Source organism: Balaenoptera acutorostrata, chromosome 16, assembly GCF_949987535.1.
Source record: "Balaenoptera acutorostrata chromosome 16, mBalAcu1.1, whole genome shotgun sequence".
NCBI classification, from domain to species: Eukaryota; Metazoa; Chordata; class Mammalia; order Artiodactyla; family Balaenopteridae; genus Balaenoptera; species Balaenoptera acutorostrata.
The window spans coordinates 47,623,837-47,643,180 of NC_080079.1; the positions used below are offsets into that span (position 1 = coordinate 47,623,837).

The window sequence follows — 19,344 nt, forward strand, 5'->3', positions numbered from 1 at the left end:
AAGTGAGCTCTGGGGGGAGAGCTGGGGCACACGCTGGCCCCCGTCCCTCCCACAAGTCCACACCTGAGCAGATTCAGCTGCTCTGCGGCCACCTCTTCCTCTAGGAGCCTCAACAGCTCCACTCAGTTCTGGGGACCTCTTCTACAAAGTCAGGCAAGGACACGTGGCAAAGCACCCTCCTGCTTATTAGCTCCCCAGTCTCCCTGCACTCGTGGACGGACTCTCCCAGCTCACCAAGGACAGTATGCTGGGGCGACCTTGGCCTCCCTCCTTTCACCTGGTGTACAAAGGTGAAGCCAGGTGCCCACCCTCGGCACTCCCAGACCCGGGAGTGGTTTGCAGTCCCGAGACTGGAGGATCGACGGCACTGTCATTACTCAGGGAAGCCCCGCCAGGAGCCAGGAGACGCAGTCAGGCTAAGCTATCGCCAGCAGCCCTGTTGGCCCTGCCCCGTTCCCTCACTCAGCTGGGCTGTGCTTCAGTATATGTTTCAGCAGATAAGGCTAGTTAAGCAATGTACCGTTCCAATGGTCGTGCTGCCATACACGCCCTGAACTTGAGTCTGGCTTCTCTCAAGTTGAGAGAACTTGAGTGTGGTGAGTCCAAGTTGTTTGAGCCTGGATGTCTGAGACAAGCACACCTGTGAGAACGACTTCAGCTTTCACTCCCACGCCCACACATCCTCCAGAACCCACTCCTTCCCACTGCCAGTTACTGAGGGATCCCTCCTCCCTTATAGGGACAGACCAAATCTGCACACGAGTCTGCCTGATTTACTTTCCTGATGTGCAAGCCAGAAGAACCCGGAAAGGGGACCAGACCACTGGAGTGCTTGCCAATGTTCCCAGCCTCCTTGCAGGAAAACACTTTCATGGCAAAACTCCTTTTTAAAGAAAAGCTTTATTGCTGCAATTAGATACTCCCGTGTATAGTACAACCACCGCCCCCCCCAATACAGAGAATTATTCAAGCAGTAATACTGAAGAACAGTGAACATACACAAAGGGATACAAAACTAGACATTTAGATAGCTCGAAATTCTCTAAGTTAAGAAAAAGTTCAAATGTGAAGTGCCTTTTAGAAACTACACCACACATGCCAGTGTAAATTTGGTCTTTATTAACAATCAACCTCCTACAAACACTGCATCTAAATAGGTGATGAGTTGCACAATTACTTCCAAAACAAAGACAAATGCTTTTACTTCCCTATGTTTCAGTCTTTCCTTGGACTAGAGATGGAAGCTGCATATTTCAAATCAGATCCAAGAGGGGAAGTATCTCAAATGCGTATTTGCATTAGGCCAAATCCACAGTGTCGTGGATCTTACACCCTGCCGTGCCCAGTCCTCCTCCAGCTCTGCAGCCGACCACCAGGCAGCACAGGCAGCTCGAACCCGTGCAGGCCTTAGCTGAGGCTCTTGAACGGGCCCAACTGCCTGGGGTCCGTATGTCTGTGGCCAGGTCGGGCACACCCGCAGGTTTTGAAACTGGACCCATAAGATTGAAAAGAGTGGATGGAAGCAAAAAAGGAAGTGACATTAGGGGCCTGTGGTAGGAAGAGGTCTTTCACGATTTTCAGGAAAATCTTAAAATAAACCCAAGCACAAAAGCCCTTCAGTTGAACTATAATTTGAGGGGAAACAGAGGCCAAATCAGAGATGGCTGGCTGGCGACACCCCTGAGGCTGCTTCCCTCTCCCCCTCGCCTGGCCTACAAATATCAGCCCCCCTGGCCCTGAGACCTGCAAGCTCATTCCATGTTTCTATATAGTTCAGCCAAGTGTCATCTTCTCACTAAAGCCAGGTGCAAAATGATGAGGAAATGGGGAATAATTAAGCCCCCTGACACAGACTAAAGGAATGCCTGGCAGATCCACAGCTCCCACTAGGTGGCAGCACAGCCCAACCTTGGCAGGGCTTCACACTCACCGTTAGTCCCTTCGGGGAAGAGATTAGCCCTGGGACTCAGTAGGGGGGCAGAGGTGCTCAACAGAACCTGCGAGGAAAGAGAAAGGCAACCGGGTAGCTGTGTGCCACCCCAGGAGAGAAAAGAAGGACATGGGGCTGACTGTCCACAGGCAGAGGCTTTTAGGAGCTTGGCTGGAGGTGACGAGATGGTGTTTAGGCCCTTCCTAAGAAGAAGCGACAGGGCTTCCCGCGAGAGTCTGGTTGGGCATGGGAGCAACACAACAGTCATGGTTATAAAGGCACCTCCGCCATAGAGGGTGCCAGGCACACTGGGTGGGCTGCCCTGGGGCTGCGCCACCTAAGCACACTCTCCTCTCTATAGAAAGTCTCAGTGCTTTTCAAGTCCAGCATAAGGGGTTCCACCGGGGGGAAAGGGAAAGATTCCCACTTAAAAATCTATCCCAGTCTTCCCTTGACCACTCATCCGCCGTTAGAGGGACAAGGGGCCTTGCCCAGGCAGTTCCTAAGGGGCACAGGCAGGGCTGACCTGGGATTCTCCTGAGTGGACAGTCTGTAGCTGCTTGGTGTCCCCAGGCTGAGAAGGGGTGTAGGTAATTGCACTTTGGGGCACAGTGAGCACAGGCACGGGCTGGATGTGCCCTGGGAGACAGAGAGGGCCGGCTGACCTATTTCCAGGGATGGGCTACAACTGGACAGCAGCTGCCAGACCAGAGACGCCATGGCAGGGCAAAGCCCTCCTCCAGAGCTTAAAGATCCTTCAGCCTCCTCCTGGCTTTCAAAACAAACCATGGGGCTTCTACTCTGAAATGGAAAGCAATCATCTTCTGTTTGCTTCCTCCTCTTAACAGCTGGATGAAGCAGCTAAGGCTCGGAGGATGGCGGGCAGGATCCCCAGGCATCTCACCCCAGATGCTCATCTGCAGAGCTTCCTGGAGAGTAAGTATCCGGGCATACCTAACTTACACCGCAGACTCCCCTGGCCTATTTTCCTGGAGTTGACTCTTATTTGCCTGGCATGATGAAACTGGTCTTTAGAAACAGAATTTTAAGCAGACCTTTTTAAAAGGACAAAGGCCATTTGATGGTAGTAATTTTGGTTTTGTTTTATGAAAAATGGTACAGGAGATAATCCCTGATGACAGAATGGACTGATAGCAGGGCCAGGGGCCCCTAAAGGATCCTCTCTGTTCAGTCCAGTTAAGGCGACAAATGGGCAGGGGAGTGGCTGGGATCAGGGACACAGTGGACCAGGGCAGTTTGCTGCTCACTCCTGGCCCTCACCCCAGAGCCAGCCCGTCTGCCTCTCTGCCCTGGGCAGTGATCCACAGAATGTGCCAGGAGCAGGGGCTGGCTGAGTGGCAGGCACCCAGGAGCACCTCCAGTGTGCACGCCCCAGACCAGGGCGATGCAATGCCTACTCCATCAGTGTGAAGCCAGCACAAACTGGAGAGGTTTGTCTTTAAAGGAATAGTTTTTAAATATTCAGTTTTGTTCTAATTACTCACTTCTTTTCATTTAGATCTCATGAACCCTTCTTCCAGGCTGACCGAAAAAAAAGAAACATTCAGGGCAGCCCTATGACATGAAGACTTGTCATAAAACAGGCTCAAAACCACAGGAATTACGCTCGAATTGCCATTTAGCATCCATTAATTCCCATAAGGTGTTACGAAAAAGCCTCAGACCTGTTTGTCCTGCTTTAGAGTCACAAGTCCCTTTTATGGACACAGAGTAGATGTCACGTTTCTTAGCATATATAAGGCAAAAAGGGTTTTAGATCTATTATAATGTGAAAGAGATAATCAGGGTCATGAAGGGAAGGTTTCTAAATGAGACGTCCTTTTAAATGTCAATCCCATGGGACACACATATTACAAAATACAGATTCTCTTTTTGTAAAGTGCTTTGCTTTGCTTAGTGAATCACTCACCACCACGCACAGAGCACCACGGCCCGTCTGCTCAGGAACTGTCAGTGGCGGCCTCCCCACGCTCTGCTTGGTGAGGGGGAAGCCTCTCCTCATGGCTAGATGTTCCCAACACTCCACTCCAGAGGGTCGGTGAGGGGACCTGCCAACTGGAAGAGGCGCATCAGGGCCCAGGCGCTACCAGCTCCTGCTCTAACCTCAGGTTTGGCATCTTATTCTCTCATTCTGCTCAAGACTACAGGCCAGAACCCAGCCAGCGCCCCATCACGGTGTTACAGGCTCTTCCAACTTCCCTTCCTGTAGACACGCTGGCGGAAGCAGAACCCAGCCGTGCACAGCTGACGTCAGGGTTTTCCAGGAGAGTCACTAAGGAGGGTTTAGAAAAAGAGAAGCCATTAAAAATAGTCACCTGCCCAGTCTATGCTATTAAAGGACATAAGAAAATGTACACAATTGGCAGTAAACAATTTCCTTCAGCTGTTCGCAGATGTCCAGGAGAACTACACACCCTCCACATCATCAGATGTGAACGATCTCTGCTCCAGTGTCTTCAGGTTCTGTGCAACAAGAAGAGTTTGTGTCGGAATGACAGATTCCACGTCCATCTTTATTTTCAAAGTTGGGCTCTGTTAGTGCAGATTTTTCAAAAATATTCTTTTTGCTTGTTTCTGGACAGTTTTGGACATAGATTACTCTGTTATAAGCCTTGAGTCTCTTCCATAATTGTACATACACTTTGCACTGAACGTACATAAAAAGAAGTCCACCAGTAAAGCCGATGGCCACAACCACCAATTTAGTCCAAAAGGGCCACTCTAGGATTCCTGGAAGGGAAAAAACCCGGTTAGCCTATCAGCCGACCTTATTTAAGATGTGAAGTAAATAAAACACAATTTCTGAACTTCCCATAACCATGGATTCTTAACTCATCGAATCTTGCTTCGCTGGAGGAGGAGTGGAAGAGCATATCCACTGCCTTTTATCCTGCTCTTCCAGGGGGCATTCGTGGAGATTCTCTCTCTCCATGATTTGATCTCTCCTGACTGGGTTTTCAAAACTACCACCACAGCAAAAGAAACATCCAGAAAGGATGTGTGGTGCCTCATAATTGATGCCTCCTTCCAGAAGCCCAGACATTTGAGGTCTGACTTGAAAATCAACCTGGAATCACATCCCAATCCTAAGACCCACTGTGCCATCCAGGATCTCCTGGGTGCACCTTTCGTTCTGAGCACATACCTGTTGCCTGCCCCTGCTTGATCTCCTCAGCAGTGCGGTCGATGAGCACGTACAAGGACCAGACCACACAGGTGATGGCGATGATGTGGAACGTCACGGAGCACATGATCTTCCTGCGCTCACTGGCTGTCATCTGCAGCTTCTCCCACTGGAAAGACAACACGCAGAGCATGAGACTCAGGCTCATGGGCGTAAAGTGCTACGATGGGGTGAGAGCTTTGTTGATGGTTAAGACTGGCTTCCCTCCTCCCTCCCCCTTTCCCAAGCTAGATGAATTTCCCCAAACACCCAGAGTCACTCCCTTTAAACCATGTGGCATCAACCAGGTACGAGGCACTGGTATTCTGTCCACATCCAACTTTCTAGGCAATGAAGAGAAGCTGGGATCAAGATGAGCTATGAACCACCACCAGCAATCCCCTGGCTGCTTATTCTGGCAAAGCAGGCATTCAGTGGCTTTGATACAAGACTTTATGGTTTTGGTCCTGATGAAAACAGCACATTGGCCCAAGACCCAGGTGGCACACTTTAAGTTTCCGTGACTTGCTGACTGGCATGAGTGAGGGGAAGAAGGGGGTTGATGACACCACAACACACTAGCAGATGGGTCACACTGTGTCGTGAAGGTGATGGTGGAGGGCGCTCACTCTTTGGTCCTCTGCTACATTGGCAGCAACACTGTGAAATCGATGCTAAGAGTTCCTGGTACAAGCAGTCTGTCCCATCTCCTCTAGGAGCTCATTAATTTACTCCAAATAGCCAGATTTTCTTTTTCATTTACTGGTTTCCGAATCAGAAGAAAACACATAGAGGTAGAGAAAAAGAACAAGTGTAAACACTGCATATCCTCTGCCAGTCCTACTCACAACCTTTCCAGGTGGTTCTATGCAGGATAAGCTGAAAGTAGAGCCTTCATGGACTATCTATATTGGTCAAAGTGCCATAAGACTCACTTGAGCGATCAGCATAGAGTAGGTGCCCAAAAAACAATAAGGCTTTTATGGGACAAAACATTTTTTAAGTAGTTTGCGCCTGCCTTCCCTAACATCCAGATTTCTTTCTGCTATGGTGTGACACAGTATCTTCATCTGGCTTCCCTCCTAAAATGTCCCCCTGATTTTCTAAGACACATTCAGTTCAAGCCTTTCACACTCCCCTGAAATGCTCACCCTACCTTTGCGGTGGATGCTTTTCTCCAGAGACAATCTGACCTCTCTAGAGTCCTTTCACTTCCCCTCTAAATCCTACTGATCTTTCAAGAACTGTTTCAACACCAAACATTCTATGATGCTACCACCACTCTGCTTCCCCAGAGCTCCGACCCACAATGAATACTTCCTTCTGTGAATATCTGATACGAGCGATCACCATAGAAGTTAGCATTGAATTGGCATGTTGGTGCTGTTACCTGATTATGTAATTCCCCTTGCAATTTATGAGTTTTGAGATAAGAACAAACCTTTTATTCTTCCAAACAAAACCTCTCCATACTCTGGGCACACAGACACATTGAACGGCCAGTGTTTACACAGGAGGGGAGCACTGGATGAGGCTCCTTTCAGAGGAAGCAAGGACATGGGACCTGAAGAGAGTTGTGTGGCATGTAATGCCTGTGGTTCCTTTCTTTTCCCATCTGCCCCCACTTCCCATCTAGCAAACACTTGTCACAGGTATATAGAAATAAATTTACCATGTTATGCTGTTCTTTGTGCTGGGGAGAGATACTAATCTCCACTATATGGACCTAATTAGAGGCAAAGCATGAAGAGTTAATACATACAAAGTTTAATGCTGACTAAGATGTCACAAAACAGTCTGTGGTCAAGGGCCAAATGACTGATACAGACAAGCAGGCAGACTTAGTTTTAAGGAAAAAGAAAACGTCATATGACTGAATGGACAGAAAGAGCTTCTTCCTGAGAGGAGGGGCTTGGAAATCAGTACCAGAAACATGCATGTACACAGCAGCCCCCACTTCTTAAAGGAGTGAACACAAGCCAACTGCGGCTCCACCCAGTCCCAGGTGCTGACCCTTCTGGGTGCTCATCTCAGTGACGCTAAAGTACTTCCGAGGGTGGCCTCGCACATACTTTTCTCAGAGGCTTCAGCTTGGTCTCCATGATGAACTCGTACTTGCACAGCTCACAGCAGCGTGTGTCGGAGCTCTTGATCCACTGCTGCAGGCAGGTCTGGTGCACAAAGTGGAGGCTCCCTGTGCAGTGGCAGGGTGTGATCAGAGGGCTCTCGTCATCCCCTTCACAGTGACAGATCCTGCGGCGGAAGGAAAGCCAGTCATTACAAGGAGGGCCACACAACAGGGAAGACGACGCTTCAGTGGAAGGTCAGTCCCCCCAAGGAAAACGTTCAGAAACAAACATCACAAAATGACTATAAGCACGAAAACATACAAACACAAATGAAAACAATTACTACAAACTAAAAATTTCTAGCTTACCGCACCAACATGGAAAGTCTGGATGGCATTTGGCATCAGAGAGGAAAAAATGATATAAGAAATGACAATGCAGTCATTTTGGGTAAGACTTAAGAACTTCACTAAAAGATGAATTTAAGGCAACATGGAAACATCTTCCAGAACTTATGTGACATTAAAATAATTAGAGGTAAAACTTCTGTGTAAAACAAAACCAGCACTCTACCTTTCAAAAATACCAGTGACTTGAAAAGATGATGAACTTTGCTTGCTAGCTATAATCACTGACCTCACCTTCACACACCACAACTACATATTTCTGTCCTCTCTCAGAGAGTAAACAGAGAAACCACAGTGCTTCTCCTGGACCTGAAAAACTATTATAAGATGCTGCAATTTCATTTCTTTTTTCAGGACCACTCATAGCAATAAGTGAGAAATTTAAATCATTCATTATTTCTAAGGGTGCATGCAACAGGACGTAGCTACTAACCTCAAGGAACTTAACAGATTTTGAGAAACAGAAAGGTCTTTTCCAGCAGCTGGAGAGCAGGTAGGGACACCTGGCCTGAAAGGAACTGGGCTCTGGCCCAGGCCAGGCTCTCGGCTGTTTGTTTCTGTGAGAGGGGTTTCTGATCCAATTGTTAAAAGAAATGGTAAGAGCTGATCCTGAGGAGGGGCCACTAGGGAAAGGTTAGAATGGGGAAGGCCTAAGAGTAGCGGCAAAAGTGAATTCTGAAAGCTTTTGGAGGCCTGACAAGGATGCTGCACCCGGGAAGATAAAAGTGGAGTTAGGACCTGGGCAGAAGTGGCTGCATCCAAGTTAAAAGGAAGGAAGGAAGGAGCTGCTGAAGAGCAGCCCTTCCCCATGCACATCGTGTGGCAGGTGGAGCGATGGGTAAAAACGAGGTCGAGAGGGGAAGCCAATGCTTAACATCTAGACCATCAAGCTGGAAGACTGGAGATACTATTTTCTTTCTTCCACTTTCCTCATGCAAAAGCTACTTATTTTTAGTTGAGAAGAGTCAGCTTGGCCTTTAATATGTGTAGCTTCTTCCTCTTTTATCATTTATGAAACTACCTTGGGACCCATGTCATAAAAATGGGTTTTTCAAATGATACCAATAATCTATTCTGGAGAAAACTACTGATCTGTAATTGTGTACAACTGCCTATTCATTTTCCTGAAACTTCACATATTAAAGCAAGATGAGGCCATGGAGGTGTGGGGAGCAGAGAGGGTCAGAATGGTGGTTCTTGGCAAACCAACCTGCAGGCATCCCCTGATGTGGACACGGGAGAGATGGGGGGGCCCTTTTCAGAGAGAGGGGAAGGACCATCCAGGTCACTGTCCTTTTCCGCTGAGCAGATGGGCGCCCGCAGGACCCTGCTCTTCGGTTTTGCGGATGTGCTGTCCTCAAAGACGTCATCATCTCCCGTTTCGTCGGAGCAGAAGCCCGCGCTCCCGGCCGGCCCGCTGGAGGACTTGGCGGGGTGCGGGCCGGCAGCGCAGCTCTCCAGCTCGTGGAACCAGTGCAGGCTGCTGGTGCTCAAGCCGTGTGACAGCGAGAACAGGTACCGGAGCAGCCGCCGGCTTCTGGACACGGCCTCGCCATCTGCCTTCTCGTCCAGAAGCAGGACGTGCATGCCCCCCTTGCCGGCTCCCGCCTCTGAGGCCGCTGAACGATTGGCGGAAAGGGATGAAACACAAGAATGTTTGGAACTGCCAAGAGGTTTGCGATTCAGTGTTCTTTTTTCTTTCTGGTGGAACCTGTTAATACTGAGACACGGGTCTTGAGGGAGTATCAGTTTCCCTTCAGAGCAAGTTCTCTCCGCATAGTCAAAACTTTCCAAAGCATCCTGGGCCTTCTCACCCACATCATTCAGGGATTTTGAGAACTTTAGTGTTCTTCTGGCTTTGGTATTCTTAGCAGGCTTCAAGGCCTGGACCCACTCTGAGCCATGGGAATTTCTCTTTGATGCCTGCACTGTGTCTTGACAGACAACTGTCACAGTGAGCCCTTGTGTCAGAGAACTCTGGCAGGGAGGAGCTTTCAAGACAACAGCAGACTGCATGGGACTGTGGTGACAACACTCAGAAAACACTGCACTGGAACTGCACGCAGAGAACAGTGGAATAAAAGCACAGAAAGTAAAAACAATTTTAAAAGAGAATAGACATCAAAGTGAAGAAATGAGACTTGCGTGGTACCTGGTGAGCAAACAGCACGTAAAACCAGGTTGATTGTTTAGAGCAGAGGCATATGGAGAATCAAGAACCTGCAGACATGAACGCTCATTCCCAAGATGCACATGAACCACCGTAGCGTGTGAAGCAGAGCATTACCTGCAGATGTCCTGATTGGAGGGCGTGACAGAAGTGCGAGAGAAGGCGGACACTGGAGCGGATGCCACTGAAGAGCCCCCAGCCTGCAACAACACACCTCCAGTCAGTTTTCAGGAAAAGCCAGGGCACTGCAAACACCACTTCCTTGTGAATGGCAATGGGTGTGCCGTTGCCCATCGCTCAGTGAATAGCACGTATTAGGTCCCTATGAGCCAAGGTAAGAACAAACCAAGCAGCACTCTTCTTTTCTCAGATGAAGGTAAAAGTGTAGCCAAGAAATATTTGAGACTCTGGAACAGCACCATCAACCTCCTGTATATTCAGTGGTCATTTATCTTCTAAGCACCTAAACTTAATTAGTTCATACATAAGTCAAGAAACCAAGCACCGTAAGGTACACGCAAATGCAAAAGAAACATGAAGCACCTTCCCTGCCAGCCTTGCTTCTCCCACCCAGCACTCTTTAACCTGGTACCTGGGATCATCCTCGTCGAGGTTGGCAAAATGGGAGAGCCACTCCTCCCTCAACCCCTGGCAGTTGGTCCACGAACCCTCACTACCCTGCCAGCGCTCTTTATACAAAGGGGAGACTACCTGAGCACAGGGCCACCAACCCAGAGCTCAACCCCGGGCCCAGGAGGGGGCTGAGCACAGAATGCTCCCGAGTCCTAATCTTGGGATTGTGTATTGAGAAAATTATCAAGAACATGTAAATGTGGAAGAAAGTATAGCAAGAGGTCATGAGATAGAGCAGGGGCTCTGAGGGGTCGTGAACAAGCCAAAATTAGAGAGAAGTCTGGGAGGGTGAGGAAGTACCACGGTGGGAAGAGAAGTGGAGGAGAGAAATAGGATCAGGGAGCACAGCTGGGCTGAGGATGCACGACCACCACTAGAGGGTCCCCCAGCCTCCCACTCCAGCCTCTGTGGGGCCCTTGCCAGGCCTCATCAAGACTGACTCCTGAGATTCCACGGCCCTCACAGCACCCTGTGTGTTCTTCCCCGCTTAGGACAGTTATCCTGAGGGACAACTCAAGGGCCACGGGAAGACAGTACTGTGAGTCTGTCATCAAGAGCAAGCTGACCTCTCCTCCCTACCCTCCCCAGGCCCACTCCAGTGGCCCTCAGCCCTGCTTCTTGATTCTGGAGAGCCCATCTGGCCACAGTTCCCCAGCTGAGGCCTAGCGCCCACTCTTGCTCAGTGCCAACCCCAGGATGTACTCTCATCCTGACACTCCAGCTGTGGGACCACGGACTTGCATCAGCCACCAGGACAGCTCTCCCCACCTTGCCTCTCCAGCGAATACATCAGCCTGGGAAGAGCCAGACAGAACTGGCACTCTGACTGAGGTGTCGACTGGACGGCTACTCCTGCTCCCCAGCAAGGGGATGATACATCATTTTAAACCCAGCTCAACCTAAAGAAACTTGATCCAAGAAGTTACATGGTATCATGCTACATGTATATGCTAAAATTATGCAGCATTACTCAATGAGCACATCTTCTGAGTCACCAAAGAATCCACATTTACTTTCTAAGTGAATGTGCATGTGAACGTTGGGTATATTCTCCATAAAAGCATTGCTGGTCAAAGTTCTTAAGAATCTAAAGTTTATTTGGAGCCACGAAAATGACATCCCTCCAATAACCTTGCACTACTTGGTCACGATTCCTTCTAAAACAAAATGTGGGGGGGGGGGGCGGCGGTGTCAATATTATGCTGCTACGTTCCCACTGCACGAGCTACCCACCCTCCTCTGCTTTCTCCTGTGCCCTCCTCCAGGGCAGCCATCACGGGCTCCTCTGTCTATTCTCCTGAGATGAGCACACAGGGCCTTTACTGTTAGCCGCTGCACAGAGGCAGGCTGAGGAGAGCCACACTAATGTCCCCAGCTCCTACAGTCAGCCTGGTCTCTGATGTTCAGCCCTAGCCCCACTCTGAGATGGGGAGCCTTCTTGAACTTCTTGCTCCCTTCTTTAACTTGTGAGGGTGACCAGCAGCTCTGTTCAGCATCCATAGGCAAGGCCACAAGCTGGTCATGGTGTAGAAAAGTGAGCGTCGTCACCATGCCTCCCCAAGTAGACCTGGGAGGAAGGGAGGACAGGAATGTAGGTTCACGTCCTTGTCCCTCACTGCTAAGAGGTCAGCGCTCCTTCCTCTTGGTTGCTGGCTCAAGCTTAGTCGCTTGGACTGAGGTACAGAAGGAAGCGCCCTCCCCATGTGAGGAAGGGAAAAGTACACTGCTCACCAAGAGGATGGGGGCAATACCTAGTTATCTCCCTCCTTGTCACATTCTAAGGACAGGAGCCTCTTGAAACCACACGTACTTTCCTGTATTCTGCAGGGAAGGCAAACCCTGTGAAAGGAAAATGGGGTCTTATCTGGAGAATGAGGCCCTCCCAGGATCAGTGTCTTTGAAAGGAGGCAGGTCTCAGATGGGAAGCTGAAACCAAGACAAAATGGCCTCTCACTCCTGTTCTGAACCTCAAGTAATTCATGTGAAAACGGGAAGTCTGGGGTGACGATCACATTATCACACATCCGTGATAGCAAGGCTCAGTGGTAGGAGGGAAGAGCCTCGGAGCAGAACAAAATCTGCATCGAGGAAGCAGCCGGACTATCCACACACTTGACATCTGCGATCCCTTCCCCATGAGGTTCCCGGCTCAGGTGTGTCACGGGGACTCACATAGAGTCGTGTCTGCACTTGCAGCAGACTGGCAGGCCTGCGGGACGGCGGCAGCCCCGAGCCCCTGCTCTGTTTGGGAAACAGGAACAGCCTCGGCATCCTCTATCTGTGCTCCTGCCCTCACTTCATCCTCTCTGATCCCACAAAGAACATCACGAGACACTTTCAGCAGGTAATAACCAAGCCTCGACAAGCCTCCCAATAACAGGGAAGAAGTCTCCCTTCTTCTTAGATCGTGAGGTTACAAGGAAAATTTTAAAATCTACTTACTGTTGTTTTACATACATACAAACCAACAAATGCCTTATCCCGGCTCCTTCTCCTTAAGAGCGAGAAAATGAGCAAGATTCAAGGGGCCATCACAGCCCCCATAGAGGTCCCTTCTGTCACCAGCTAAAGAGGAGCACATGTTGAGAGTTCAGGACCAGTCCTCACACAGAATGATCATGAAAGCACAGCGACAGCAACTTTAAAAAGCTTAACTTGTTGCTGGTATCAGGCCGAGTAAAATCTATCAACCTACCAAGGAGGATTTAAAAGACTGGCCTGATCAACAATGGCGACGACAAAATGAAGCCAAGAGCTTCAAACACAGTTCCAGGGTCCAACCAGGGAGGTCAAGGTAAGTCAAGGGGCTGGCAGTCCCCTCTCAGAGGCTCGGGCCAACAGCTCCCCAGCTCCTCCTGAGAGCAGGGGGCAGGGTGACATTCGGGAGGCCGTGCTGGCTCAAGGGAAAAGGAGACTCTGTGCCCCCCGCACAAAGCCGGAGAACACCCTCTCCCCTCCACGAGGATCAGACCATGCAGGACTCCAGTTACTGATAAAAGGTGTAAATGTTCATAACGAGAAAATTCATATGTGTTGAGAAAACTTAAGCCCTCTGTTCCTGAAGTTCTTTGTTGGTTCTCAAACAAGAGACTTTCCGGTCATGAAAAAGAATGCAAAGCAATCTCACTACAAAAAAATTTTTGTAAAAATCCCCTCTTTTTAAGATGTTGTAATCAATTATGCCAAAACAAACCTCTGGATTCTGTCTAGGCCTAAATCCCAGTTGCTTTTATTTCTTAGGAATGAAAAGTTTGTTTTGCTGTCCTCAAGTCACTTAATGTTTGCCTTTCCTATCAACCCACGGTTTTAAATGATTTTATCAAGACTGCCAAAAACATATAAGGAATAGAAAACTTTCCATATATCCCTGGTAGAAGCTGGCATGCTCCCACCTCTGTTTCCCTTTAAGAGAACTTACTGCCATTGGGAGGCCTGTCATAACAGACTCACCATGCAGAGTTCTCAGTCAGTCTGTGGCAGGAACTTACCAATTTGACACTGGAGGGGACCTTCCTCCCCGCAGGACACCAGCTGTACCTTCCGTAACCCTACCCTTCCCCGCTTGCTTTTTGCTTCACTTCCTTCCCTTGCTCCTTCCACTAGGTTACTTCCCAATCTCCCTCTCAGCCACTTCCTCCTCCTCCTCTATTGCAAAACCCCACTGGGCCCTTTTTCATTTACCAGCAAAGCTACATTTAGAACATTTTGCTCCCTAACAACAGTGAATCAGCCCATCTGATCTTCATCAACAGGTATGGGGCCACAAGAAATGGTCTGGTTGGGCTTGTTTGCTTTTAAGCCAGAAGGAACTTGAGGAAGGACTAGAGAAGGAGGGCAAGATGCAAAGAGGGCTCGTGTTTACAACGGACCTCAAATTAGATTTATCAAATCAATGACTTAATCAAAAAATGGGAAAGGAAATACAGATGGCTCTTAAAACATCAGAAGATGCTTGACCTCTCTCACAACAAGGAATACAAATTAAAGCTCCAATGAGAAATACCATCATCATCAACAACAAAAAGAGTTAAAAAAAATCAAATACCCATGTTGGCAAAAGTATGGGGTAACAAGCATGCTTACACATTGCTGGTGGGAAAGCAACCTGGTAAACCTCCCTCCTAAGATGGCAATTTCGCTGAGAATTACAAATGCACATGCACTTTGTCCCAGCAACTCTCCTTTTAGGAATTCATCCTCACACATATGCAGGAAGAGGTTTGTACAAAACTGTTTGTGGGAGCAAACGGGTGGCATAACCTTATTGCCCGTGGGCTCGTATCTGATTGAGTTAATACTGGTACAACGATAGAAAGGAAGGTGGGCAATCATTAAAAGAAGGGAAAGCTCATTATGTGCAGTAAGGGGTATATGGAGGGAGCAGGCAGAGACGAGAGCCACACCACGCACGCTGGCACGTGCAGACTATCTGTCAATGGCTCTCAATAGTGGTTTCCTGTGAAACACGGAAGGAGAGCAGGGACCCCGGGCAGGAGGGACACCGACTTTTCATGAAGACCCTTTCCAACCTTATACCACTTAACCATGAACAGGTATTTCCTAAACACAAATTTATTTTTAAAGTAACATGCGACTGAAAGTCTAAGAAGTACAATAAAACTGCACAACCAACTGTAATGATTTTCCAATTCTGGAAAAACTGGTAAAGAAATTGATTTCATGGGTCATGACCTACATTTTTAACAATGAAATAAAATAGATGTCAAAGTGCATCTGACATGATGATTAAGTCTTTGGGGGAATTTTTTCTTTCAGTTGTGTGTGTCAATGAACTGAGTTTCAATGTAAAAACTATTTCTTACAAAGGATCACGGTCAACATAATTTGAAAGTCATTGCACTACACTACTGTATTTCTACCAAAAAAACATACCAAACAAACAAAAGTATCAAAATAAGTAAAAGAAAAAGAAGATGGCTAAATCAAGAAAGCATGTTAGGGACTTCCCTGGTGGTCCAGTGGTTAGGACTTCTCCTCCAATGCAGGGGTTGAGGGTTCGATCCCTGGTCAGGGAGCTAAGATTCCACATGCCTCGCCACCAAAAAAAAAAAAAAACCAAAACATAAAACAGAAGCAATATTGTAACAAATTCAATAAAGACTTTAAAAATAGTCCACATCAAAAAAAAAATCTTAAAAAAAAAAAAAAGAAAGCATGTTACATTGTCAGCACAGAGATTTTGAAAGTGAAGGGCTCTGACAGCTATCAAGAGAGAGGTTTTTCCTCTACAAAGATGGCATTTGCCACCTGTATTAGATTTTTATTACTATGTTAACAAATTACCACAAACTTAGTGGCTCAAAACCACAAACGTATCATGCGACAGACAGAGTGATAGGACCCTCTGCTCAGGGTCTCCCTTCTTTGTGGAGGCTCTGGGGAAGAATGCACTTCCACATTCATTCAGGTTGCTGGCAGAAGGCAGTTCCTAGCAGGTTTAGGACTGAGGACCTGTTTACTTGCTGGTTGTCAGCCAGGGGCTGCCTGCATTCCCCATCCATCCCTCCCCATCTTCAAGCCCACTCTTGCTTCCAATCTCTGCCACCAGCCAGAGAAAGCTCTCTGCCTTTAAGAGCTCATGTGATTCCATTAATACAATGATCTCGTCAGCAATGTCTCATCATAGTGACAGGCTCTGGGCATCAGGGTGGGACACCTTTGGGGGGCCATTTAGAAATTCTGCTTACCAGGCCACCTTACCTTTACTTTCTGCTCAGGAGGTTACTAAGTGCTACCGCGCTCCTGCCCCCAAACCAAGAGAGAGTGACTGGGTCCTTACTGCTGCTCAGCAGGCCTGACTTCATATAATAAAGCCAAATAGAGTCTCACTTGGTGTTTAGACACTGCAATGTACAGACTGAGACTGCGTTTCAGCAAACCTTCTGCTTAGCGCAGAATTTCCTCTGTGAAAACAAATGCTTCATTAAGAGAGATTCTGATTTCTAAAAATAAACACCCAGTTGTATTCAACTTCCAAAATGATCTACAATTAAAGAGGAGAGGCCAGTTCTGTGGCTGCTCTGATACACACATGTTGACTCCTGATGAAGGGCTGGGCCAAGAACGAGCTTTCACAATAGCAAGTAATTGACCGCTAAAAAAGTCAATATAAAATACGTACAATACAGAATTCATGGAGGAGAGTGTACAATAAAAACCACTGAATTCTAAAATGATTTCCATTATAAAGGACTCTCAGCTTTGTCTAGCGAGTAGCACTAACACTGAATTCTTTTCTTCGGTGCCCTTTTAGAGAGTTGGAATTACGTGAATAATAATATATCCCCAGCATAATGAGGGGCATATGTCATAGCACTGCTACAGGGAAGACAACAGCTGAAGGGACTTTCTCATGGCTCATTTTACAAAGCAGGTCTTTAAGCTACTGTTGGGAATCTTGCAAACATAACTTGTTTTCAATAAATTACATTGAAGACAATGATTTCTGAGCAAAGATGGCTTCACATTCCCAGAAACTATAAGTGTAACCATATAAAGGCCCCCAAACCACCAGAAATACCATGGTGAAAGGGCTGGGTTTCTGAGTTATTTAGTACTCAAAAGGACCCTTTACTACTACAGACTTCCTTTAAATATTTAACTTTTTTTAAATAAATTTTTTAAAATAAATTTATTTATTTTATTTATTTATTTTTTGGTTGCGTTGGGTCTTCGTTGCTGCGTGCGGGCTTCCTCTACTTGCGGTGAGCAGGGGCTACTCTTCATTGCGATGTGCAGGCTTCTCATTGCGGTGGCTTCTCTTGTTGAGAAGCACGGGCTCTAGGTGCACAGGCTCAGTAGTTGAGGTGCACAGGCTAAGCTGCTCCGCGGCATGTGGGATCTTCAAGGACCAGGGCTCGAACCCATGTCCTCTGCATTGGCAGACAGATTCTTAACTACTGCGCCACCAGGGAAGTCCCTAAATATTTAACTTTTCAAATATAACTGAAATGCATTTTTATTTCCAATCATTCTTTGAGAAAATTCTGAGGTGGTAGCAAAAGCACTGGTTTTTGACTCCAAAGTCCTCAGTCTGTGTGTGTTCCGGGGTCACTCCACTAAGCACACCACCTCCCAAGGGCACACCACTTGGAGCAGGAATTTAATCATTTAAAAATCAGGTCAATAATCCACAGGGCTGCTATGAGGATCAAATAAAATCAGAGATGCAGAAATGTGACACACACCATTCTTGGAACGTCTCCACTGCGAAGAAGGCTTCCAGGTGGACTACTACTGCTTGATGGTCTGCAGAGTAAACCTGCAGGTACATTTGTGATGAAATGCCCCCATTCCAACAGAGGCAACCGCTGCCCACTCACTGGCATGAGAAAAGTTTCTGCCCAGGCTACTCACCTGGCAGGTGAACCTTTGGCCTGGGAGAATGCGACTGACAAGGAACATGGGAGACGAGAAAGATGACCCCCAACTTAATGTTAAGGCTCTTCCTCTAAAGACAAATGTGTTAGGTGACAAATGAAATCAGTAATCTCTTTAAGCACACGCCCTCCCCGACCCACAATCTAAAAGAATATTCAGAGACCTGCTTGAAACCCCTTTGCTGGCCCCAACGCCCCAAGCCCAGCCTCCCTCTCTGCTCTGCGACTTGGCATTGGTCACCGAGCACTCCACACCCTCTTGCTCCTCCTGGGGATGCTCCCACACCCCACCCAACACAACTGGCCCTTCCTCAGGTTTCTCCTCAAAAAGGGCTTTTCACCCCTATTATTCATTGTCCTTGTACCCTGGTTCATTTCTTTCCTGGCACTTGTCAAGGTTTATAAAAAGATGTTACTGGAACAATATGTTCACCAAGAAGCTGCTACTGTTCAGCCTTGCACAGTGCCTAGCACACAGGAGGTGTTCAATGAACACTTGTTGAATAAATAAAACAAGGACACTCTGGAGTAACTGTGTCTCTTTTAATATGTCTAAAACAGAGGTTCTCAAACTTGTTGGTCTCAGGACCCCTTAACACGCTAAAAAAACGAAGGAGACCCCCAAAGAGCCTCATTGTTATGTTTATGTGGGTTACATCAACCACATATTAGAAATTTTTAAAACACAAGACCACCAGCACACATTCCATTAGTGTCAGAGAGAAGATGCCATCTTGCATGCCACTCAGTCTCTGGAAATTCCACTGTACACCTGTGAGAGAATGAGAGTAATAAAAGCAAATAATGTCTTCGTATTATTATGAAACCGATTTTAACCTTCTCCCTCTCCCTGCCAGGAGATCCAGAAGCAAACTGAAAACTGCTGGTCTACAGTTTCAGCCAAAAATTAAACTGTAACCAGTCAGAAGGTTAAAAAAAAAAAAAAAAAAGAAAATATGGTTAGTCAATCTTTATAAAAGGGGAGCCAAATAGCAAGACACTGACCATGGAGCTCCATCAGGACCCAAAGTGAAGCTACGTGGTGTTCATGACACACGTGAAGCAGGCTGTTACCACTTGATGCCATTCAACTCCACCAATTCATTCTCCTTGTTTCTACTGCATGAAAATAAGTATCTTGTCTTTGGGATAGTTGTTTTCTTCAGTATAAATTAAGAAAGGCACATTTGCCTTATACTTAACCCATAGGTCTGAGTAACCTAAGTCTGTCACTGGTTAACTCTGTATTCAGAAACAGAGAGAAGCAGGCCTTGGTCTTGACAATCACACCAAGGTGTGTGGCCAGCAAGCCACCATCCTAAGGCTGTATTTACATCTGACATGTGACATTCTGCTGTATCTCATTCCTACCTAATGGCAACATTAACTAGAAAATATTCAAAAGCTCTAGGAGAGTCAATGCTCAAATTCATTGAGATTTGCTTGCCAAACAACAGAACAGCAATAATTTTAAGTGCTCATTAAACATGTCCAATCTGACTTCTACCCAGGAATACTTGATTAACCAGAGGCAGGCACATAATGTTCATG

General features: G+C 47.3%; 1 protein-coding gene across 8 annotated transcripts in view; it reads right to left on the reverse strand.

The window, feature by feature from the left end:
• Positions 1 to 1,096: 1,096 nt before the first annotated feature.
• Positions 1,097 to 19,344, reverse strand: part of MARCHF8 (membrane associated ring-CH-type finger 8) — a 111,654-nt gene continuing 93,406 nt past the window's right edge. For 4 of the 8 annotated variants that reach the window (XM_057531115.1, XM_007176306.3, XM_057531116.1 and 1 more), the window contains 5 exons: positions 9,878 to 9,960; positions 8,801 to 9,646; positions 7,187 to 7,367; positions 5,097 to 5,244; positions 4,081 to 4,681 (listed from right to left, as the gene is read on the reverse strand). In XM_057531115.1, coding sequence (XP_057387098.1) covers positions 4,377 to 4,681; positions 5,097 to 5,244; positions 7,187 to 7,367; positions 8,801 to 9,646; positions 9,878 to 9,960 — 1,563 coding nt within the window. In that variant the 3' untranslated portion in view covers positions 4,081 to 4,376. Of the gene's footprint in view, positions 4,682 to 5,096; positions 5,245 to 7,186; positions 7,368 to 8,800; positions 9,647 to 9,877; positions 9,961 to 19,344 lie in introns of all 8 variants that reach the window. The other 4 variants (XR_009005680.1, XM_057531118.1, XM_057531120.1 and 1 more) reach the window with 4 other exon arrangements.